General features: G+C 55.0%; 1 protein-coding gene across 1 annotated transcript in view; it reads right to left on the bottom strand.

Annotated features, from left to right (window-relative positions):
• TMPRSS9 (transmembrane serine protease 9) overlaps positions 1-24085 on the bottom strand; it is a 30508-nt gene extending 6423 nt beyond the window's left edge. The window contains exons 1-13 of the mRNA XM_032394698.1: positions 23815-24085; positions 19786-19913; positions 16186-16253; positions 15902-16077; positions 15002-15046; positions 14034-14147; positions 11620-11791; positions 8879-9153; positions 6747-6883; positions 5747-6065; positions 3972-4143; positions 3199-3470; positions 2573-2709 (exon numbers count right to left, since the gene is read on the bottom strand). Of these exons, the coding sequence (XP_032250589.1) occupies positions 2573-2709; positions 3199-3470; positions 3972-4143; positions 5747-6065; positions 6747-6883; positions 8879-9153; positions 11620-11791; positions 14034-14147; positions 15002-15046; positions 15902-16077; positions 16186-16253; positions 19786-19913; positions 23815-23956 (2157 nt within the window). The 5' untranslated portion in view covers positions 23957-24085. The remainder of the gene's footprint in view (positions 1-2572; positions 2710-3198; positions 3471-3971; positions 4144-5746; positions 6066-6746; positions 6884-8878; positions 9154-11619; positions 11792-14033; positions 14148-15001; positions 15047-15901; positions 16078-16185; positions 16254-19785; positions 19914-23814) is intronic.
• Between the last annotated feature and the right edge of the window lie 1059 nt (positions 24086-25144).

Here is a 25144-nt window from a genome sequence, read left to right as displayed (position 1 = left end):
CGGCTCCCGTCAGGCGCTCCCTCCCCACGGTCTTGCCTCCCCCTTCACCACCCAAGCGAGCACCCTCCGTCTGGAAGCTGAGGTCCCCGACTCCGCTGCGGGGGCTCGTCTTGTCCCTAGGCATCCATGCGTGTTTTTGTTCTACTGTCTGGAAGTCTTCATCGTCAGCTCCGGAGCGCTCCCTCTCCCCGCCCCTGGAAAATCCCCTCCGGCGTCCCACTCCTCTTGTGGACGCAGCACTCCCCTCGTCTCTGAGGTTAGTAACCGCAGACTTGGAGGAAGTTTCCTTTGGTTCCGTGTGTTGCTTCTGTTTCCTGGTCTCCTTTTTTGTTGGCTGTCTGGGTTCTGTTCCTACTGCTGGTTTTATCAATTTGCGGGACAGAATGCATTTTCCCAAGGCCACGGCACGCCTACCTCCCGGCTCACGGGACTCTGGTGGTCCTCCCCGTGGATGCAGGCAGGCTGGCGGCCTCGCAGGCGTCGCTGGATGTGACTTCCAAGGCGAGGTCACAGGACCCAGCTTCTGCCCGTTCTCTTGGGACGCTCGCACTTGGAAGCCGGTGCCAGGTCGTGAGGAAGCCCCGGGGTCCACAGCCCCCAGCGAAGCCCTGCCGTGTGAGTGCGCCGCCTGGAAGGTGGATCCTCCAGGCCCCACTTGTGTCCCCCAAGCTACTGCTGGGACAGCAGATAACCCCTGGGTCCTTACAAGTGCAGACTCACGAGCCCGATACACCACTGTTGTTTCCGGTCACTAAGCTTTGGGCTGATTGTTTACGCAAAAATAGGAGTTACTGACACTTTCTATTTTATTTTGGGCTCTTTTATTTTGTTCCTGGGAGTATACACATCCCCCCGATTCTTCTTTATCAGAATTATCCTGCCTCGTCATGTGCCATTACTTTGCTCTTTTGCATGAGTTTTAAAACCAGCTTGCCAAGTCCTATGGCAAACGCTACCGGAATTTTGCCTGGAATTGCACTGACTTACAGAAAAAAATGGGGAGAAACGGATCTTCATAACATCGAGTCTTCCCACCAAACAATACAGTGTATTTTTCCGTTTATTCAGACCTTTTTATTTTCTTCAGAGTTTAGTGATTTTCTCCATGAAAACCTTGATCATCTTTTAGAGTTTACTTCTGGACACCAGTCAGTGGGATCCCTTTCTCGAGGATGTTGACTTTGGCTGGAAAAAGAAACATTCTTGACCTTGTATGACGCTCTCGTGTGAAGCCATGCTATTGCACTCTCAGGAGTCGTCTTCGTCTCTCCCTTGGTTCCGTGTTTTGTTTTGTTTTTTTTAAGAAAGGGTGTTTTTTTTTTAAGATTTTATTTATTTGCGAGAGAGAGAATGAGAGACAGAGCATGAGAGGGAGGAGGGTCAGAGGGAGAAGCAGACCCCCTGCTGAGCAGGGAGCCCGATGTGGGACTCGATCCCGGGACTCCAGGATCATGACCTGAGCCGAAGGCAGTCGCTTAACCAACTGAGCCACCCAGGCGCCCGGTTCCGTGTGTTTCTAGTTTATTTTCTTCTTCTCTGGTAGCCAGTTATGTTACTGCAGATTACATTTTTATCTACTTTACAAATCCCATACCTCCTTTCTTTTTTCTTGACTTTCTGTATTAATCTAGACACACTTGGCAACAGCAGGAAGCCTTGTGTTTGACGGAAAGCTTCTGTTTTGCCACCAAGCATGACGTCTGCTGCAGGTTTCTGTTGTCCAGCTCTCATAGGGCTACAATTTTTTAAAATGTAATTACAAATGGTTGTTAAAAATTATCAAATGCCAAGGCACCAGCTCAACCTCCGACTCTTGGTTTCAGCTCAGGTCAGGATCTCAGCACAGAGTCTGCTTGAGATTCTCCCTCTGCATCCCAGCTCTCTCTCTCTAAAATAAACAAACCTTAAAGAAAATTATCAAATGCCTTTTTCTGTGGTTTTGGAGATGATGCCTTCTCCCCTTCGATCCACTGATGTGATGACTGGTGGTACTGGGTTCTCCTGTTTCGGACCAGCCTTCTTAGGAAACCAACCCACTGTGGTTGATTTTTTTTTTACTTTTAACACATTCCTAGGGTTAATCCGCCAACATTTATTGAGGGTTTTGCATTGATGTTTCTAAGACTGGTCGATAGCTCTCTCCGCCCGTGGATTTCTCCGGCTCTCACAGCGTGGCTCTGGAGCCAGGTGTCCCCTAAGATGGGCCCACGGCTCCGGCGCTTGCCGGCCGCCCTGCGGGACGAGGGCCGTCACACGCGCCCCAGCCTGTGATCAGCTCTTCCTCCAGTGAGCACAGGTGCGCGTCTTCCTAAATCGGTGTGACTCTGCTTTGTGTGCGTCCACCACACACGTCTGAGCTGCCCCCTCATCTTCTGCTTGGAAAGAACATTTCTCTAAACCAACGTTTAAAGACGCCTGGGTTCTCTCCAGGCTTCCCGGTTCGCTGTGTCGTATTGACGATTCTTCCCCTTCTGTCTCTGCGCACCCGCTGAGCGCTTCGGAAACCTAGATCCGAACAAGGAGGAGGGGACCGGCCGCGTGGGAGGGTGCGGGCACCTAGTGTGACGCTCACCTGGCAGGAGTCGACCTTGCCCTCCAGGAAGCCGGCGCACAGCATCCGGTCCGTGAGGGAGAAGTTGTAGAGGGCGCTGCAGGCCTTCTGGTCTATGATGCCCACAAACGCTCTCTGTAGAATGTCGGGCTTGGTGGCTGCGAGGAGACCCCCCACGACATGGGTTCAGCTGCGCAGGAACCCCGAGACGGAGGCGCCACCCCCACCCACAGACGAAGAACCTGAGTCCCACAGGGTTGCAGGGATTTGCACCAAGTCACATAGTGAGAAGGTGACCCCAGGCGCCTACTCAGCCTGAGACTCTCACCACCGTCCGCCCGCAGACTCCCTAGAGCCGTGGGGGGCCTGCAGGAGGCCACTCTGAGGCTCAACGGCCAGCATGAACTCTGGGGGCTCAGACGGGCACACGTGTCTCCAAACTTTCTCTACAAAGAGCCGCAGAGCACATGCCCTTGCAGCACGAAAGCCCCGGGGACGGGCTGTAAACTGAATGGGCGGGGCCGCGGGCCAACGAAACTCGAAAACACAGCCACGCTGGGCCCGTGGGCGGGAGTCTGCGAGCCCGGAGGAGCGGAGAGGTGAGTGGTTTGCAGGTGGCGGACCAGAGGCCCTGGCCGGGAGCTCACCGTTGCCCTCCTGCGTGTTACCCCATCCAGAGATCATGCACTTGCGGCCCACGGGGAACTTCTGGATGGCCAGGGGCAGGCACACGGGCTGGATGAACGTGTTGAAGCCCAGGGGCCTGGCCAGCTCCAGGACGGCCACGTCGAAGTCCAGGACGCCGGGGTCATACTGGGGGTGCAGCACCAGCCTCCTGAGCTCCATCTTCACCGGGCTTCCGCCAACGCCCGCGAGGGACACGGAGCCCAGGTGGGCCCGCACCAGCTCCACCTTCGTGCTGCCAACAAGGGGCCACTCAGACGCCCGCCGGCACCCCTGCAGCCCCCAGGAAGCCGGGCGGAGCTCCCCCCCGCGCTGGGGAGGGGTGCCAGGAGGACAGAGGGGCCACAGGGCTGCTCCCCAATAGCGGTCCAGGCTGGGGGGCCGGCGCAAGGCAGGGAGCCTTTTGGGCTTCCTTCCCTTCGTCTGTAACAAGAGTGAGCAGCCCCGGTGCTTTAGGGGCGTCAAACACGGATGCTCCCGCTCTTGGAGCCCAGGGGAAGGAGCCCTCATTCCCTCCTCTAGTTAGGCCCTCTCTGCCCCCAAAGGCCAGTTCCGCAGACTCCTCCTCCCAAGGGCTGCGGCCCAGGCCGGGGCCCCCAGAACCCCTACTTCTCCTGCCTGCTCCCTCCCTGGTTTGCGGCTGGACATTCAGACCCCCGTCCTCAAGCCCAGGGGCCACCCCTGCGCACACTGGCGGGATTGCTGGGGACACCTGGTGATGGGGGGCGGGCCTTACTGGTTGAAGCAGTGGGCAGCCGACAGCAGCCAGCGGTCGCCCACCAGGGTCGCACCGCAGAAGTGCCGGGAACCTTCCTTCAGGCTGACCTGCCAGGGCACCTCCCCAGAGGCGGCTCCCAGCCCGCCCACGATCCGCGTGGGCTTCTCCATGGCGGGCCTGGCCCCACACTCTGTGAGGAGCGAGAGAGGAGGGTCCTGGCATTGCAGCCTGCCCGCAGCGGGAGCACCGCGATCCCTGTTATTCGGATGAAGAAACTGAGGCCGAACGGCGGCCCAAGGTCTCGCAGCAAGGACGTGGTGCAGCGGGGGCAGGTGGGCTCAAAAGGAGACGGAGTCCTCGAGCGCCCTGACTCCACAGACCCGCGGCCCGTGCAGTCAGGCGGAGGGGCTCGCTGCGAGGAGGGGGCACACACAGGAGGACCTGTGGGAACCAGGGCACTACGGGACTCGGGGACAGGGTGGGGGGTAGCTGACATTTAAATGAAGCAGGGTTCCAACAGGCTCAGCATCGCGGGTCTAGGGGACCATGAAGGAGGACTGGCATCCGATCTGGGTCCTTGGAGACCACCGAAGACAGACAGACAGACATAGACTGCTGTGTCCAGAAACCCCATCTCTGCGGCTCGGCCCCAGGTTGTAATTAAGGCAGCTTCCCGGGGCTGAAGACACGGAGGTGCCCCGGGCAAGAGTGTGTGTGTGACTGCCACTGAACGTTCCTGGAAGATTTCACAGAAGAGCTTGCAGTGGGGAAGAAAGCAGGAGGGGTCACCGCGATGCCCCGCGGAGCGTCCTCAGGGGAGGGGGCGCCCGGCAAACCTTACCGCTGGCTTCGCCCAGGTCTGCTCTCTTTATGGAACAACTCGCGGGAGGCAACTCTGTAAGCCGTCTGGCTGCAAACTAGTTGAGAATACAACAGAAATCTCCCGTCTACCCTGACACCGCCACAGTTAACAAGGACCAGGCCAGCTCACGCGAGCAAACAGCCCTTAAAGAGATGCACAAGACGGACAGACGCACCCCATCCCTGCACAGGAAGATCCACGTTGTGGAGACGGGAAGACACAGATTCTCCCTAAGCCGAGCTATAACTCTAATTGTGTAAAACCGGCAACACGGAGGAGAAAGAAGCCAATCACAAAAGGACCGACGTGACTCGGCTCCTGGGAGGGAGTGGACAGCCGGTCACAGACATGGAGGCGGCCGAGGGCTGGGGGGAGGCGGGGTGAACTGGTGTGTAGTGGGCACAGAGCCTCAGGTTTGCAAGATGGAAAGTTCTGGAGACTCGTTGCACAAGGTGAACATAACGCTACTGACCTGGACACACAAGAAAGTTTAGGATGGCCCATTTTATGTGTTTGACACAGCAATTAAAAATAAAATTAAAATTAAAAAACCAGATAAGCTGATCTTGCTCTTCTCATGGAAAAGGAAGCATGCAAGTGTGTGCAGGAAAATTTGAAAAACAAAAAAGGAAGAAACGCAGGTTCTCGGATATAAATCGTCTGTGTGTGTACATTTATGTGTGTGGTGTGTCTGGAAGGACCCCTGAGTGGGACAGCTCAAAGTCACCAGCCCCCGGCTGACCCGTGAGGACATTCCATGTAGAGCCCGTGCGCGGCCCGACCCGGCCGCACAGTCTGACGGATGCCGGTCCGCCTTCGCCTGTGCTCACGGCAGACATTACTAGCCCATCGCCCATCTGTTCCCCAGTACCGATCAATCCAACCCTGCAGGGAGTGGACATCTACGCCCGCCTGTGCCCCCAGCAAATACCTTGTGGCTTAGAGGCTGTCCCTGAGTCAGGAGGCGCCGTGCTGGGGCCCCGTGTGGGTCTGGCGGGGGTGTGGACCACCGGGCTCTCGGGACTGGTGGGCCGGGCAGTGCTGTGGCTGGCGGAGGCGGGAGCCACGGTGGGGGCCAGAGGCTTGCTCACCATGGTGATGGCCTCCAGGATCCAGTCCCGCAGCCTGGTCACGCGGGCATAGACCCCGGGACGCCGGGCTTCCGCACAGCCAATACCCCAGCTCACGATGCCGGCCAGGAAGAACCTGCCGGAGGGCTCCTCGCAGACCAGGGGGCCTCCTGAGTCACCCTAGGAGACAAAGGCCCACCTTCAGAGCGTCGGGGCTCCGGCCGCAGCCAGCCCCAATCCCAGAGCTGCAGAGTCAGAGAAGGAGCCCCCCCGGGGACTTCTGAGACCTGTCCGCCCATGAGCTCACGGAGCAGAGGCAGGCCAACAGTCCACATCTCAGAACCCGCTTTCTCTTCTGTAAAAATTCAACGGGATGTCTAAAATCGCTTCCAGTTCCACCACGGGCAGTTGAAGACCCACCCCAGATAAACACGCCCTCCTCCCCCTTAGCCCACGAGATCTGTGGGGATGTCCGCGCTTGCCGAGGCGGACAGAATGGCCCCAGCATTTCCCAGAGTGCCCGCTCTGCCTTGCACTCCTGTCTTGCAGTCCTTCCCCTTCTCTGCACACCCGGCTCACCGGGACGCTCACATTCTCAGACACACGCTCCCCTCCATCTTTCCCAACGCCTTCTCCAGGGTCCAGTCTGGATATGGCTCCCTGAGCACCTGCAGCGCTCTCTCCCCACCTTCTCCCCACCCAGCTTTAGAGGTGAGACCAAGGGGATGGACTAAAAGGAAGGAAGTCCGCAGCCGCGCTGAGCGTCGAGCAGGGCACGTCTCGGTGGTGGGCCGGAAGCTGTGAGAACCCCGTCCCCCCGGGTCTGGGGCAGGTGGGGCAGGTGCGGGCCGCGGGGCTCACCTGGCAGGAGTCCACCTTCCCGTCCAGGTAGCCGGCACACACCATCCTGTCGGTGAGCGAGTTGCCATACAGACTGGCACACAGGCCCTGGTCCAGCAGCTCCACGGTGGCTTTCTGCAGCGTCTCCGGCTTCACCACTGCCCAGGACAGGGAGAGGCCGGCAGGATGAGCCCGGAGGCTGCGGGACGTGTCCGCCGTGACCCGCGTCCCCTGCCGGGAGGGGCTTGCTCAGCACCCGCTCAGAACCTGGCAGAGGCCATGCTCTACAAGGGCCCACCCGTAACCTTCTGGCCCGGACAGCAGAGGCACCCGAGTTAACACCCTCATCTCCCCCCGAAAACCCCTCTGTCTGAGCCGCCCTCACTAGCCCTCTGCTGGTCTGCTCGTTCTCCTCTGCAGAAAGCGCTCCTTAGCCCGACACCGGCTGATTTACGGTTCGTCTCTGCTGAACGTGAAATCAGATTATGCGGCCCCTCTCCTCAAACTTTCTGGGGTGATCTCCCCCCAACCTCCCGCTCAAATGAAAAAGTCCAAGTCTGACCGCTGACCCCAGGGCCTTTGCACATGCCGTTCCAGCTGCCTGGAATTTTGTCTCTACAGAATCTGCCAGCCTTCCTCCCTCATCTCCTTTCTTAAGAAGCCCCTCCTGACCACCTACTTAAAGCTGCAGCCCCCACCCCATCCCTACCTTACTTTCCTCCACCGTGTCCATCCCCATCTGCCATCTTTACGACCTACTTCCCTCTAGAGCTGTGCTGTCCAGAACGGTAGCCGCTGGCCACACGTGGCTACTTAAATGCAGATCTAAATGCGTTCAAATGAAATAAAACGCACAACTCAGTTTCTCAGGCGCACGGGCCACGCTGCAGGGGGCTGGCGTCTCCTGCAGCAGGGGACACAGACCTAGTAAAGCACGGCCGTCCCAAGGAAAGTGCTCTTGGATGGTGCTGGTCTGGGCTGAGCCCCACGCAGGGAGACTGTTCTGCTTCCTGCCCAGTCCCCTGGACCAGCGCTCGGTGAGCTGGGGAGGCTCGAATGTGTCTGGATCGTCTTCCCTCCTAATTAGGTCCATGTGGCCAATACCTTTCCTTTTCAGAAGATGTAAAAATCACCCAGCATTCTTTCTTTCGTGTCAGGTAAAAAGAGACTGGGGAAAACCCCAGAACACAGGCAGTGGGCCCTGCGAGGGAGGTCAGCCACGTTGGATCCCCAGACCCTTCATGCAGGGTAGAGCTGCCCCCGAACCTGGGGGCCCTAGGGCATCCCCCACTCCCTGCACTGTCCATGAAAACCCACACAGCCGCTGAGCCGGCCTGGGGCTAGTGGCTGTGTTGGACAGTTTGCTCTAGAACGTTCTAGATGGCGTCATCCAATAGAACTTTCCGCGACGCTGGGAATTCTCGCTACAGGACGCCCTCCTGTTCCCCGAGGCTCTGCCTCCTCCAGCAGGCCGGACCCGAGGCATCTCTGTCCTGGGGCCTTCCCTACAGCTGTCCCCCAGCCCATTTCGGTTTCCCCACGACATCCCGTCACATGAAAGGCGGCTCTCATCCGAGGCAGTTCCGTTTTGTGAAGTCACCGCGAACCCCGAATTAGTGAGTAGGAAGCATGGCCTCTGGAGGATCACGGGACAGGAGGACACGAGCCTCTGGTCCCAACATTTTCGAGAACCGACCGATACGTAACCTCATGTTACACGTGCTTCTGTCTAAATGCGCCATAGTTAACGCACACCGTCGAGTCCTTCACCTGAACGCGAGCCAGCGGCGCTGTCGCTCACCCCAGACGGCAGGTCCCTGACGCGCGTTCCTCACCAGACACACCCTGGCCTCCCTGCACTTAGGAACGCCGGCCGGCACCCGATCTCTACTCTCGGGGCCCTTTTAGAAATCACCCTCAGAATGCACAAAAAGGCAAAAAAGGACACTGGTTTCTGGTCGGAGCTGAAGCAACAGGTGGCAAGCACGCTCCTCGCATGCACGCCAGTGACCACGAGATCTCCCCGAGGGCCCGTCTGGGGCTGGGAACACCCCCCACTGGGCAGGTGCGCTCGGAGCACAGGATCAGGACAGCGGGGTGGGCTGTGTTTGGACCCCCCACGCCGCGGCCCAGCCGCCGAGCGCAGCACTTACGGAAGTCCTCCCTGAGGTAGCCCCAGCCGGAGATCAGGCACCTCCTCCGGGGCGGGAAGACGTGCGTGGCCGCGGGGAGGCACACGGGCTGGACGTGCCTGCCGAAGGGCAGGGGGCTGTCCAGCCGCAGTACCGCCACGTCGAAGTCGGCCGTGTCCGCGTTGTAGAGCGGGTGCGGGAGGATGCGGGCCACGCGCGCCCGCACCGTGCTGGCCTCGGCCCCGCTGAGGTACGTCGTGCCCGCGTAGGCCACCCACTCTCTCGGGTCTTGGAACCTGCAGGACAGACGGACCGCAGCTCAGAGGCCCACCCACGGGACAGGCGGCAGCGGGAGGCGAGGGAGGCACTCTCCCGGGGGGGCGAACGTTAAGGGGGCGCCCCGAAACCCAATCATCACAACCGGTATTTCCACGCAACGTTGTCAAAAGTGAACATAAATGCAAAAGAAATCCATCCTGCCCCGAGGATCAACACTCTCGGCAAAGACAGATCTGGGTACGAAATGTTAAGGGGGCGCCCAAAACCACAGACCAGGCAGCAAAACACCTGAACGAATGCAGAAGGCCCACGGTGAACAAAGCAGGGACACCTGACGTAAGCACGGGGTCGGCCTGGGCCGGCTCCGCTCGCCTCCCTCGCCTTCCCCGAGCCCTGGCCCGTCAGCTCTGGTCTCGATTTCAGAGCTGGATATTCCGTTCATTGTTGATTTTTTTCTTTGCACTCATTTTGATTTTTTTGCAACACATGAGATATTACTCGTCACGATGTCTGTTCCTGGTGACCCCCTACATTTCGCCCCCCCCCCCCCCCGGCGAGGGCCTCGCTCTCCTCACCCTAAGCCCAGCCCTGCGAGGCGCCTCATGGGCCCCACAGTCAGTCAAGGAACAGCACGCTTCCCGGCAGAAACACGGGACGAGGCTGGGTTCTGTTTCACAGAGCCCTCCCCCCTTCACCCACCCTCTCTCGGTATCTTTATGAACTCAGCTCAAGGCCAAAACTCTTACTGCCTTAAAAATGGTTCAAATGGTAAATTTTACATTATCTGTATTATATCAGAGTAAAAAAGAAAAAAACAAAGGTAGCTGTAACAGGCCCTCGGGACAACTGGGGCAAGCCGGACGCGGACGGGACGCTGGCGGACAGCGTGTGGCCGGACCTTCCCTCGGCGGTGCGGCGTGGGACGGCATTACGGGCGTGCGGGGGACCGTCCCTTATTTGTGCAGACATGAGCAGCAGGGTCAGAGGGGATATCAAACGGTTTGGCAAAGAGAGGTGCGCACACGGATGCACGTAAAGGCCCAGATACGGGGCAGGCAGCAGGAACCAGCGCTAACACGGCAAAACGCGATCCCTCGCCGAGATCAGGGAACAGGTACCCAGGCGTTGGCTCTACTGTTTCTACCTCTTCTATCTGCTTAAATACTGCCGTGGTAACACATGGGGGGAATAAAACTTCAAGTGGAAAACCCCCAACTCCTGCTGTCCTGAGCTGTCCCTGTTTCTGACGTCTGTCCCCCGGACCGTCACCCCGAGGCAGACAGCAGGTTGCACTCGGGCTCACCGGCATCCCACGGGGTAGTCGGTGGGCAGTGGTCTCTCTGAGGAGCCCAGGATGCTGCTGCCCTGCCCTCTCCCCAGGACTCCTCCGACTGCAGCAACCAAACAGCAGTGCCTGGTGCAGGGGCTTCTAGAACCTTCTCCCACCTTTGACCAGCTCCATTCTGGGATCAGCCACTCTGGTTCGTTAAAGACCCTGACCATCCTCAACAACGACAAGCAACAACCCGGTTCAAAAATGGGCAAAGGACGTGAACAGACATTTCTCGGAAGAAGACCTACAAATGGACGCTCCACGTCACTGGCCATCAGGGAACGCAAACCATGACCACAGTGCGACCCCACTAAGACAGCTCAACAGTAACAAGTGTTGGTGAGGATGTGGGGAACCTGGAGCCTCCCACACGGCTGGCAGTGGCGGGAAACCGTGCAGCCCCCGTGGGAAACTGGAGGGTCCTCAAAGGGTTAAACACGGAATTACCCGACGACCCGGCAATCCCACTTCTGAGTCTATACCCAGAAGAACTGAAAGAAGAGTCCTGAAGAGATGTTTGCACACCCCTGTTCGCAGCAGCAGGATTCACAGTAGCCAAGAGGTGGGAACAGCCCGTATCTAGCAACGGATGAGTAGATACACAGAATGTGGTATATCCATGTAATGGAACGTCATTATTCAGCCTGAAGAAGAAAGGAAGGGGCCCTGACACCTGCCACAACGCGGAGGGACCCCAAGGACACTGGGCTCAGCGAGAGGAGCCAGACCCTGAAGGACACACCCCACAGGACCCCACTCCCAGGAGGTCCCCAGAGGAGTCCCATCCACACAGACAGAGAGGAGAGGGTGGGAGCCGGGGCTGGGGCAGGGGGTGGGGAGTCCGTGCTTCGTGGGGACAGAGTCTCAGTTTAGGGAGATGGAAAGTTCTGGAGACGGAGGGTGGGGGTGGTTGCATGATGGTGTGAGTGTGCTTCACGCCGCTGAATTCTAATGGTTAAAGTGGTAAATTCATGTTATGTAAATTTTACCATGATTTTAAAAATAAAAATAATAAGAACACATTCAGATTCAACAACAAAAAAGAAAGAAGGAAAGGAAAAGAAGAGAGCTCCACAGGGCTCTGTGGACCCAGGAAAGGTGGCGCTCCCAGAGTGGGAAGGAAGGTGGGACCGAGGGGTGTGGGGCTCACTCGTTGAAGCAGTGGGCTGCAGACACCAGCCACTGGGCCCCGACGATGGCAGCCCCACAGAAGTGTTCATTGTTTTCTCGAAGGCTGACTTGCCACGGGAACTCCCCGGGGGACGCTTCCATGCCGCCCACGATCCGGCCGGCCGTTTTCCAGCCAGGCTGTAGACCGCAGTCTGCAAGACAGAGGTCATCAACCAGGAGCCCCAGAAGGCAGGGCCGTGACCGTGCTCCCAGCATGTCCATGCGGAATCTCTCATCCCCCAGCCCTCTTGTTGAAACACATGCTCTAGATCCCTTGCACTTGGCTTTGCTGACTCCTTTGGGGTCTCCCTGTCCCCTCCTGCCCCATCTCCAGCTGCCCAACAAAGGTCAAACACCCAAAGACTGCATGCACCAGGGAGTGGCCGAGAACGCCTCCAACCAGGAATCCTTTCTCTGCCTCGAGCACAGGTGGCCTTCATGCAACTTTGACTTTGCCATATTACATCTGTCATATGGTTCCTGGCCAAAGGCTAGGTCCGGGTAGGAACTTCACACTTCTGACTTGATTTGGGGTTGTGCTAACTCATAAACCAAAGGGCCAACACCTTGCCTTCTTATGTTTCTACCTGTCTGGTGGGCATTTTCCTCCTTTTCCTCCCCGCCACGGGCCCCTCCTGATGTCTCTACTGCAGCTCATGTTGCCATGCAGTAAACAGTGAACTCAGCAGCCCCGGACTGTCCAAACATTGCACATTTCAAAGAAGGTCGGCCCTTGACCACCTCCTGGGAGGAGCTCTCTAAGCCCCTGGAATGTTGCATGGTAAGAGCAGCTCTGTCTACCTGGGGCATTAGGTCGCCCAGAAAGCTTAAGCTACAGTGTGACTGATGGCCTTGGGCCATGTGGGATCCGCTTGACCTCTGGAGGGGCTGCAAACTAAGTGTTATGGGCTGAGTTGCAACCCCTGAAAAGATGTTGAAATTTTAACCCGCAGTACCTGTGAATGTGATTTATTTGGAAATAGGGTCTTCACAGATGATCCAAGTAAGATGAAGTCATGAGTGAGGGCCCTAGATCCAATTACTGGTGTCCTCCTGAAAAGGGGAAACTTGGACACAGACTTGCACGCAAGGAGAAGGCCATGTGAACATGAAAGCAGAGATCTGGATGACACTTCTACAAGCCAAGGAATGCCAGGCATCCAACAAACCCCAGAAGCTGGGAGAGAAACAGGAAACAGATTCTCCACCAGCTCAGGAGGAACCAGAGCCTCGGACACCTTGACCTCGGGCCTCCAGCCCCGCGCATTGTGACAGGGGACATTTCCACTGTTACGGCCACTCCGTTTACAGCACTTCATTCTGGCAGCTCTGGGACTCTGTGCCGGTGTTACATGGCCACGTGACCAACCCCCAGGACAGACCCTGGACACAAGGCTGCCCTAAGTTGGAAACACTCTGTGTGTGCTGTCACATGCTGCTGCTGGGACAGTTAGTTCAGGGCCAGGAGAGGGCAGCGGGAAACTTGCTCACTCCCGGTCTTGCCCACACTCTGCCCTGTGCGCCTTTTCCTTTGATGACCTTTTCACTGGAAGAAGCTGTAACCGTGCAGAGAACACCTGAGTTCTGAGAGTCCTTCCAGTGAATCACTGATCTTGAGGGGGGCCTTGCTCAATCGGCCTCCACAGACCATCCTTCACATCAGGTGCCACACGCTACAAATGTCTCCTTCACCATGTATTTTGCAAGTTTCAAAATTCTCATACATACATCTTTTTGTGAAATGCTATGCCTCAATTTAGTCCACTTTTATGTCCTTCAGTGAAGTTTTATAATTCTATGTAACATTATAGGCTTGACATGTTTATTTTTTGCTGCTATTGATCACAACTGGGATTTTTTGCCTTTTACCCTCTGATCTGTTTTTCCTTGTATAAAGCACAGCAACAGCTTTTCTTTGTGTTGATGTTCATCTTACTCTCGTCTCAGTGTTGAACGGTCTTATTTTCTAACAGCTGGTTAATCAATTTATTAATTCATTTATATAGACAATCACATCCACTGCACATTAGGATTGTCTTCCCCCTTCCTTTCCACGCTTAAACTGCTGCCCTTACCCTATTGTGTGGGCTAGCATTGCTAGAAAATGTTGGCTACTCTTACAGCACTTTAATTGTAAGATTCCCTTGCCCAAATCCCACTGCATATAGGACAGAGCTCCAGGTCCTGGCATCTGAGGCTTCCCACAGTCTGGTGAGGACCTGTCTGTTCAGCCATATCATGGGTACCCGGCCACCCCCCGCCCCCTGCTTTTCTCAGCCCAGCTACAGTGAATACCGGGCCCATGTGTAATGTGCACAGTGGGCCAGAGAGCAGAGCCAGCAGCTGACCCTGGAAAGGGACGTGGCCCAGAGACCGGCCAGACAGGAGACTGACCACAGTGGGCCTCATCAGATCCATCGGAGCAATCCACTCGGTCGTCACACTCCGGGTTCACTTTGGTCACACACTGGCTGTTCTGGCAGGAAAAGGTGTTCCCTGGACAGTGACCTGAGGGCAAAAAAGAACCAAGTTCCTGATCCCCGCTCCATCTCTCCTGGCTGCAGCAAGATGCCACCATCTACTCAGAGCCTCTAGAGCATGGAAAACATCTCTTTTTTACTTTTTTAGCCCTGAACATTTCTGAAATAATTTTCTCAGAATTAGTATGGAGACATTAACAAGAACGTCGGTCAGCACGAAGACCAGGGCGATGCAACAGAAATGTAGGCCCAGCACATGGACTCCCACATCTTCCAGCACCCACGATTTTCTAAAGCAAGATACAGGTGAAATTGAACGTTTCAAGTTGTGGTAAAACACGTACAACTTAAAGTTTACCACGCTAACCATTTTAAGTATACAGTTCACATTTGGGGCCGGACTGTTCTCTGTGGGGGTTGAGCAGCCCTCCTGGTCCTACCCACTCGATGCCAGGAGCCCCCACTCCTTACAACCACAGATGTCCCCGGACACTACCCAGAGTCCCCTGGGGCCTGGATCACCCCTAGTGGAGGACTCTGTGTGGCACCCACTCTTTTTTATTTTTTTCCAAACTGTCTGTTTTTGTCTTTTAAAGGCAGATTTCCACCACTTTTCAAAAAAAATTGTTACTGTTTTCCTTCACTTGTGTTTGGTCATGTATAATTCAAAGTGTCTCGTCTTTAAGTCCTCTGCCCACACAGGACTATGACTCTATCCCCTCCCGGCCCCCTGGAGGAGACTGCTGTGCAAAAGTAGTATTTACTGCATTTGAGGGACTCCTTTGTGTACTGGAAAGAAGTCTTGGGAAACCTCTCCACATGACTGCAATCGGAGAAACTCGGCAGAGGGCAGGGAGCTCCATGGGAGAGGGTAGGACATACCTGCTGATTTTAAGTCTCTTTCTGTCAGTGGCCCTTTCTGACTTCCTGCAGTGAAACAGACAAGAGACAGAAGCTCACTCCACGAGTTCCACAGTTCTTTGAAAACATCAGATTGCAAAGCCGAGAGCTGCACTGTGCACCGTGGGAGCCCCTTACATTCTAACTTAAATCAATTTAAGATGAAATCAGATGAAACAATCTCTTGCTTGGTCACTGGCTGCATGACATGCGCTCCAGAGCCACATGGGGCTGGTGGTCACCTCAGTGGGCTGTGCAGGCAGGAAACGGAGAATTCAATTAGCACTGATATAGAGATTACTAAGAGTCCACTAACATGTCAGGGTAGGTGGGGAAGGACCATAAATGTCCTGCAGGGCAGGGTCAAGGCCATCAGTTTTTAACTTGATGACACACTGAACTCACGTCTGGCTCTCATCACGATGCACCGCATCATCAGGTTTTATGTGAAGTTTCTGGTACGTGATAGGGAATCTGCATCATCAGATTTTAGGGCACAGCATTTACTCTTATTCCTATACCAAGGTTGGCAAACAATGGCTGTGGGCCACATGCAGCCCACCATATGATTCTATAAATAAAGTTTTATCAATACACAACTGTGCCCATTTGTTTATGTTCTGTCTTTAACCCTCCTGTTACAACAGCAGAGTTGAGTAGGCTCAACAGAGATCCAGTGGGCTGCAAAGACAAAAGCATTCACGCTCTGGCCATCTGCAGGTGCTGTTACCTGCTCCGTACCCCTGAGGGAAAAGTATTGTGCACGAGTTTACTTTTCATCAGAGGGAACAACTGTGGGAAACCTAAAGTTTACTGCAACTTTCAACGGTCTCCTCTCCCACAGCCGCCTCCTAATTCCTCCAGTGTCTGTTGCCTACTTGCCTGTGAGCTCAGCGGACACGATGGTGCCATGGGCAGCCAGGGGGATGCCATGCCCCTGCAGCCTTGCTCTGAGTCCCTGCTGCAACAGCTCCTCCTCCAGGCCCAGGCTCAGTGACTGCAGGGCTTGCAGCAAGAAGTGTAGCCGGAAATGCACGAAGACACTGGAATTCCCATCCCTGCAGGTAGGAGAGAAGCCCTTGGAGAGGGAGGGCTCCTGCTGGAATCTTCTGGAATCTCTTGGGTGTCCACCAGGCTTGCTTCACCCGGAGGAGGCCCTGACTCACCTGTAACCTAGCACGGTGCAGCCCACACAGCGGGCCTCCAACTCTGTCTTCTGGAAGCTGCTCACAAACTGCAACAGAAACAACAGCGGTACACGCGGAGGCCACAGAGTAGGCGCCCGTCCCGTGGGGACCTGCTGCGTGCACGCAGAGCTAGAGGCACAGAAAATGCCCCTTCTCACACCCAGTACACACAGAGTCACAGAGCTGTGTAAACGACAGGGAAAAGGCACTTGGAAGTTACTTGGATGAAAATATTGCCCTATCAGCAGATGGATGGATAAAATGTGGTCCATCCACATGAACAGGAACGAGGCGCCCACACGCACGGCCCTGGGGACGGACCCCGAGCCCACGACGCTCAGGGAGGGAACCAGACACAGAAGGCCACGCGGGGTGTGAGTCCACGTGGTGACACGTCCAGAACAGGCTCATCCACGGACGGGAAGGGGGCTCATGGGGGCCGGGGGCTGGGGAGTGATGGCTAATGGGGATGGGGTTGCTTTGGGAGTGATGGAATGTTCTGGAACTAGACAGAGGTAATGGTTGCACAATTTTGTGAATACACTAAATGCCAGAATTGTTCACTTTAAAAATGGTTAATTTTGGGGCTCCTGGCTGGCTCAGTTGGTAGAGCATCTGACTTTTTGAAAGATTTATTTGACAGAGAGAGCAAGCGAGCACAAGCAGGAGTGGCAGAGGGAGAAGCAGGCTCCCCGCGGAGCAGGGAGCCCAACACGGGGCTCGATCCCAGGACCCCGGGATCATGACCTGAGCCGAAGGCAGACGCTTAACGACTGAGCCACCCAGGCACCCCGAGCATTTGACTCTTGATTTTGGGGTTGTGAGTTCGAGCCCCACATCGGGCGAAGAGATCACTTAATAAAACTTTTTAAAAAATGGTTATTTTACATGAATTTTACATTAAGAAAATCCTGCTTTGCGCAAACAGATGCTACTAGAACTTGCTTATCCTCCGTGTGGTGTTCAGGTGACTACTGTCCACTTCTCCTAGGACTGTCTCAGGTTTAGCACTGAAAGGTTCCTGTCCTGGGAACTGGGATGGGTGTTGTTCCAGGTGCAGCGCCAAGGCTGGGGGTTCCTGAGAGTCCCCTTGGCACCTCATGTGACCTATATGTCCCAATTTACCTAGGGTGACAAGATGTCCCAATTTACCTGCTCTCCCAGTGGAGTTACTAACGGTGTCCCTGTTCATGGTCAGTGTTCTGTCACCAGGCCTGCTTCTGAAGCTCACAATACACAGTTCTGCCTCCTAAAATTCCCTTCAACCTGTTTTTCTTATTTCTACTCTCCAAGTCCGTGTCCCTATTGCCCGCATTCAGACCTGCTGGCCCACAGAACAGTCCACAAATTTCAGCAAGTATTCTCCACCTGCCTGCCCCACGTGCCAGCCACCAGTCACACACGGCTACTGAGCTTCTGAAACACGGCTGGTTATGAAGGAACTGGTTTCTACATTTTAGTTAGTTCATGCTTAAATTCTAAAACAGATACTCCAGTTACCAGAAAATTCTTAAGTATATTTGGAGCAACTTACATATGTAAATGTTATGGAATCTACGTATCAATCAGGTATTCCTGATAAAAACTTAGCATCCATATTGAGATGTGAGTGCAAAATGCACACTGGGTTTTGAAGACTCAATGCAAAAAAGAAAAAAAAGAATATGAAATGTCTTCTCAATACCTGCTTTATGTCGATGACACGAAATGATAATACTCTGGATGTTCTGGGTTAAATATATTATTAAAATTAAATTTACCTGTTTTCTTTTTTTTTAAGAATTTATTTATTTTAATTTTATTCATTTATTTGACAGAGAGAAAGACAGCGAGAGAGGGAACACAAGCAGGGGGAGTGGGAGAGGGAGAAGCAGGCCTCCCGCTGAGCAGGGAGCCCAATGCGGGGCTCCAACCCAGAATCCTGGGATCATGACCTGAGCCGAAGGCAGGCGCTTAACAACTGAGCCACCCAGGCGCCCCCTGTTTTTTCCTTAATGTAGCTGCTAGAAAATTTTAAATTATGCATGGGGCTTGTTTTATTTCTTTTGGACAATGCTTGAGGGTGTGGGACTGAGATCAGGAAGCTAACACCCATGGGCCAAATTCAAGTCATTGCCTGTGTTTGTACAGTTCAGAAACTAAGAATGGTGTTTCCATTTTTAAATGGTTGGAGAAAATCAAAAGAAAAATAGTATTTCATGTCACATGGAGATTATTTGAAATGTGTATTTCAGTGTCCACAAATATTAAGTTTTTCTTTTTTCTTTAAGATTTTGTTTAACAGAGAGAGAGACACAGCGAGAGAGGGAACACAAGCAGGGGGAGTGGGAGAAAGAGAAACAGGCTTCCCGCTGATCAGGGAGCCCGATGCGGGGCTCGATCCCAGGACCCTGGGACCATGACCTGAGCCGAAGGCAGACGCCTAACGACTGAGCCACCCAGGCACCCCGTCCACAAAAGTTTTATTGGCACAGAGCCATACCCGCTCATTCTCCTGTCCCCTGTGGCACCTCTCAAGATGCCTCAGGCCAAGCTGAGTAGTTGGGCCAGTGAGTGCCTGGCCCGAGATGCCAAAGATCTTGCCTGTCTGGCCTTAGAGGAAAAGTGTGCTGACCCCGGTGTGGGCGGTGATGACTCGGCCACACAGCCGTACCACACAGCCTCCCGGCCACAGGCAGAGTGCTCCTTTCAAACTGTGACTTCTCACCTAGTGACCCTCCTGCTTCTCTGAGAATGAAATTTAGAATATATTAAGTTGAGATATAATTCACCTAACTTACAACTTACCTTTTAAGAGTGTACAACCAGATGGGTTTTAGTGCATTCACAGAGTTTTGCACCATCACCGCAACCAGTTTTCGAACATTCCATCAGCCCAAAGAAACCCCATCTCCCCTAACAGTCATACCCCTCCCCCGGCCCCACGAGCCCCCTTCCCATCCATGGATGAGCCTGCTCTGGACGTGTCACCCACATGGACTCACACCCCATGTGGCCTTCTGTGTCTGGGTCCCTCCCTGAGCGTCGTGGGCTCGGGGTCCGTCCCGGGGCAGCGCGTGTGGGCGACTGTGCTCGTGGCTGAGGGATGCTCCCGTGCGTGGGTGGACCTCCTTGCGTTTATCCATTCACCCAACAATGGGCATTTGGGTGTTTCCACTTTTTGGCTCTTATGAGTCCTGCTGCCGTGGACATGGGTGTGAGGGCTTTCTGTGTGGACGTGAACTTTCATTTCTCTTGGGTGGACACCTACACACACAATTGCTGGACCCTATGGAAACCGTTTGACCTGACCGACTGCCTGCCTGCTTCCACAGCGGCTGCCCTCTTTCAGGTTCCCACCAGCCCTGTGTGCGGGTTCTGATCTCGCCAATGGACTAAACTTACAACTTTCTGACGTACCTACGAGCCCAGCAGGGGTCAGTCCCCACCGATGCCGCCCTGCCCTGCATTCCAGAGCCCACCAGCGCTGGCCACGGCAGCCTCGTCCTCTTGGCCCCACGTGCCCTCTTCCCTGCCTCAGTGCCTGCCTGGCCGTCCCCCTGCTCTGCTCACCCGGACACAGCCCCTGGCTGCCCTCACCAGCTTTTCCAGAGTGGGCGTCAGCGTGCGGTAGTACTCTGAGGTCTCTTGCTGCAAGCTGCGGGCATACTGGACCCCTTGCAGCTCAGCCGTGTGCTCCACGTCGACACCCTGTGTAGAGAGGGAGGCTGCGGACAAGACCAGGGCCCCGTGAGAGAGCCCCACCTTCGGGGTCAGGGTGCAGTTAAGTCAGCCTCAAAGGCCCCCAGCCACCCAGGGGCCGTCATGCCAACAAACAGCTGGTGGGCCGACTTCCTGGGGGCCCTGAGTGATCATCAACAGTGCCCCCTGTCACCTCTCACACACGTTCTGGGTTCAATGACGGACTCTATGATCACCCACCTCAAGGCGCCCAGACGTCCCTGGTGTTTTGAGGACGGGACTGGCTCCTGCTCACCTGTCTCACCAGGTGTGCCTGGCTCAGGGCCTGAAGCCGGCTTCCGCCCAAAGTGGCTGAAATGGCCTCAGAAGACCCTCCCTCCAATTTGGAGCAATTCCCACCAGATGCCACAGGGGCCTGATCCCAGCCACAACCCCGGGCCAGTCTCATGATGCCACCCTGTGAAAGAACACGGGTTTCCAACTGTTGGAAACGCGGCGTCAGAAGTACGCAACAGCAAAGACTCAGACCCACAAACATGGGTGGGGAGGGGCAGAGCGGGTGCAGGGGAGTGGGAGTGCGGCAGGGATCCTGCAGGAGAGCCACGTGGCGCGGGCAGCGGGCGAGCCCAGCACACCTGCGGACTTGTCCAACCATGTACCGCACCTGCAGCTGACGTGACCCATGCCTGCTCTGCTCCAGTCACAAAAAGTACACAATACCCAAGACTAAGAGTCACAAAAAGTCTTAAAATAAAGACCACAATAGCAACCACCGAAAACATGGGTTTCTGTCGAAAATACGTTAGAACTCACAAAATGACACACTAGCAAAAAAATGACCATAATTACGATATTAAAAAAAAAAAAACAAAAGTAGCGGCCACATAAACCGTAAAAGCTGGGTCCCAATTCTATGTATTGTGAATGAATATTCGTCTAGGTAGATATTTAGATCTTTATTTATTCAATATGGTAGAATACACGTTCGGAGCCAATTCCAAACATAGTTTGATTTCTCATTTGAGAAGCTAACAACAGAAACGAGCACCCTGTTGTGGAGACCAAAGCGTTTATGCTCCGTATCCCAACTAAGCCTTTCTTTTTTTCCCCCCAAAGTAATCACTACACCCAACGTGGGACCTGAACTCACAACCCCAAGATCAAGAATCGCTCGCTCCACGGACTGAGCCAGCTGGGCTACCCCCAACTAAGCCTGTTGTCCCTCTGAAATAATGACAGACCCACAGGAAGCTCAGAAATAGCCGGGAGGTCCTGTGTGCCCGATGCCCAGCTTCCCTCAAGGCTAACATCGCCAACTAAAATTCTGAGCTGTGAGAAGGGGATACATTTTAATTTTAATTGAACAAAAATTTTAAAACTGTGTAAATGTTCCTTAAAGCCCTCCTTAGTTTCAGGGGTCCTGATGGGGATTGTATTTATGTTGTTCTCAGCATGTGTGCGTGCTTCCAGGACGCCCCTGCCTCCCCCTAGTGTGAGGACATTCGCACATGTGCGTGCGCGAACACACACACATGCACACCCACAGCACAAACTTTCCTGCATTTGACGCCCACAGCCATTAGGGGGCCTCTGCCAGTCACGCCAGGCTGCGAGGTACCCCAGATGTTCCATAAATATGTACAGAAGGAGGGCACGTTCTGCATGGAGCACGGGGTGTTATACGCAAACAATGAATCACGGATCACCACGTCAAAAACCAATGATGTGGGCACCTGGGTGGCTCAGTTGGTTAAGCGACTGCCTTCGGCTCAGGTCATGATCCTGGAGTCCCGGGATCGAGTCCCGCATCGGGCTCCCTGCTTGGCAGGGGGTCTGCTTCTCCCTCTGACCCTCCTCCTTCTCATGCTCTCTGTCTCTCATTCTCTCTCTCTCTCAAATAAATAAATAAAATCTTAAAAAAAAAAAAAAAAACCAATGATGTATGCTATGGTGACTAACGTGAAATAAAATAAAAATTTTAAAAAATACATAACAGGGCGCCTGGGTGGCTCAGTTGGTTAAGTGACTGCCTTCGGCTCAGGTCATGATCCTGGAGTCCCTGGATCGAGTGCCGCATCGGGCTCCCTGCTCGGTGGGGAGTCTGTTTCTCCCTCTAACCCTCCCCACTCTCATGTGCTCTCTCTCTCTCTCATTCTCGCTCTCTCAAATAAATAAATCTTTAAAAAAAAAAATATGTAACAAATAGACATACGTACTCCATATAAAAATCAAAGAAACCCATGCAGAATTGCTAACTTACTGTTTTGCCACAAGAAAACATTTTCTCTCAAACCGCCACTTACTATCATTATTTCATGAATGAAAGGTGACCTTCACATCCCCAAATAAAACTGTAGGAAGCTTATCAGCTCAGAATAGGCCTGTTCCAGAGCACTGCTGCCCAGAACTTCCTGTGATGACAGAATGTTCTAGATGTGCACTGTCCAGTGCGGTGTCCATGAGCTGCCCATGCAGGTGGCTGGTGGGGACGAGGAACTGACTTTTTTTTAAAGTAGGCTCCACACTGGGCGCGGAGTAACTCAGGACCCTGAGCTCAAGATCTGAGCTGAAACTGAGTCTGATGCTCAACTGACTGAGCCATCCAGGCAGCCCTAGGAATTGACTTGTAAATACCGTTTAATGTTAACTGCTTTAACTCTAACCAGCCCGCAGGGCTCAGGGCCGCCATCCCCAGCAGCAATGAGGCAGACAACACTGGAAGAGCTGCTCTACGTGGTGGCTAAGAATGAAAACGGCTCATGGTCTCACAGGGGAACTAGGACGCGCGGTGGAAGGAGAGGGGCAAGTCCCCAGAGAGTATGCACCTCACGCATTCTCACAAGACAGCACGAGACATCAGCTCCGGAACCGTGTCCGTGTGTGGAGACCTGCGGGGCTGTAAACCACAGAGACGTCACACGGAAAACCGAGGGAGGCCGTGGCCCTCTGCAGTGATCGGCTTTATACTTTGCAACAAGACAACATTGTGAACGGGTATAACAGATCCACATGGTTCAAAATCCGAAGCCACCAAAGGGCATCTGCTGACAAATCTCCCTCCTCTGATCCACCATATGCTGTCCTGCCCGGAGGTAACCGGTTACTTAGGCTCTGAAACTCCCTCCAGAAAAACTACTGATGCACACAGGCAGACAGGTTTTCCTTCCTTGCTGTTTGGCACCTCTCCCTACTTTTTCTAACGTAGGCATCTCTAGATCATTCTACCGAAATACAAAGAGAGCTTCCTCTGTTTATTTTCAACCGCAGGCCCACGTTGTATAGAGAGGCCACAATTTTGTATGGTTCACCCTAAATAATATGATTATCTACTGGAAGCAAATATGAAACAGGGCCCACTTGAATTGTAGGAGCATAAACCACTGTTCATTTTGGGGGGCAGGGCAGAGGGAGAGACAGAGAATCTCAAGCAGACTCCACACCCAGCGTGGAGCCTGATGCAGGGCTCGATCTCACGACCCTGAGATCATGACCTGAGCTGAAATCAAGAGACGGATGCTTAACTGACTGAGCCACCCAGGCGCCCCACTGTTCGTTTTTTACACTTCAAAAAGCATAAGTACTTTTCAAATTTCTCAGTATTTAAAATAGTTCATTTCACTGTCACAACTTGTCTCCTTTTTTACCCCACAGTGAAAACTTCCTGGGAAAGCCCAGTCCGCGGGAAACGTGAATACCCGGTGCCTGGCCCACCCATGCACCCACCCACCCCAGACCGCCACCCAGTGCACACCAGGCCCAGGCTCCTGGCCGGCCTGACTTATGTCCTGGTGGCCTGAGGGCCAGCCTTCAATTCCATGCCTGCATGCTCAGCCCTTTGATTCTGGGGTCATAACACGGATAACACTGAGCCACTCCTAAGCAAGTGCAAGTCGCCTGGTGAACCCGTGCAAGCCCACAGCCACTTACCCACGAGGACTCCCAGGGTGACCATGACAATGCCGGTGGCCACCACAGCGGAGAGGGCCACACGGCAGCACGTGGCATCGGGAGCCGGGACTTCCTTTGCCGCCCCAGGCACAAGCTGTAAGTCACCTGCTGTGGGCTCCATGGCTCCTGGACCCGGGGAAGGCCACCTGAACGCCAGCAAGAAAGGACCGAAAAACAGGGTCAGAGCTGGAGGATGCTTCTTGTCCCCTAAGCAAGGGTTTCACTCGTGCACATGTGGCAGCCTCCCACGGAGCCCCAGGTGCCTGTCTCAGTGATAAAACACGACTTCAGGGACGCCTGGGTGGCTCATTCGGTTAAGTGTCTGCCTTCAGCTCAGGTGGGATCCGGAACCCAGCATCCTGCTCAGCAAGGAGCCTGCCTCTCCCTCCGCCTGCCGCTTCCTTTGCTTGTGCTGTCTCTCCTACAAATAAGTAAGTGAAATCTTAAAAAAACAAAGCAAAACAAAAAAAACATGGGTTCCGTGGGACACCTGGCTGGGCCTGTGCACATGGGCTCCGTGGGCCGCTGGGGTCCACCGCCACGAGGGATGCACGACTTTCTGCGACGCTTGTAACAAATCACCACGAACCCAGCGGCGGGAAGGAACCAGATTTATTACTGAGCGGTTCTGGGCTCAGAAGTCCTAAAACCCCGGCGTGGGCAGGGCTGGTCCCCCCGGGGCCTCCAGGAGACCCAGCTCCGGCCTCTTCCTGGCCAGCGGCCCCCCGTCCATCCTCACCGCCAGCAGCGCGGGGTCTGCCCATCTCTGGGACTCCCACCCTCTGCCTCCCCCTCGTGAGGGCCTCCTGAGGACACTGGGCCCCCTGGGAACCCAGGGTCACCCCCTCCTCGGGAGCCGTGACAAGGGGACACGTCCCAGGTCCCAGACCAGGACTGGGGACGTCTGCCGCGTGAGGGGACACGTCCCAGGTCCCAGACCAGGACTGGGGACGTCTCGGGCCGCCGTTCGGCCTGACCGCACAGAAAACGCAGACACAGAGCGAACAAGACGGAGCCCGGCCCGGCGCCAGCTCGGGTGCCCACGGCGTCCTGCGTGGCCCTGGACTCTACGTGACCACCCGCGGCCGCCAGCATCCCCGCCGGAGGCACAGGCCGCTGCCCTCCTCCACTGCCAGTGCGCCGGGCACCGATCCTCGCTAGGGCCTCAGCTCCTAGAGGGCCGGGAGCAGCCGTGTGCTCCTCGCGTCCACGCGTCCAGCGCGACCCTTCGTGGCAGCCTCGCGAGAGACCCGAGACCGTGGGTCCCACGAGGCCGGGCCTTGATCGTGGTCCCGCGAGGGACCCCGCC

The sequence above is a fragment of the Phoca vitulina genome, unplaced genomic scaffold (assembly GCF_004348235.1).
Source record: "Phoca vitulina isolate PV1807 unplaced genomic scaffold, GSC_HSeal_1.0 scaffold81, whole genome shotgun sequence".
Taxonomy (NCBI): domain Eukaryota; kingdom Metazoa; phylum Chordata; class Mammalia; order Carnivora; family Phocidae; genus Phoca; species Phoca vitulina.
Note: the sequence above shows the minus strand (reverse complement) of the source record. Positions and strands in the feature narration are given on the sequence as shown.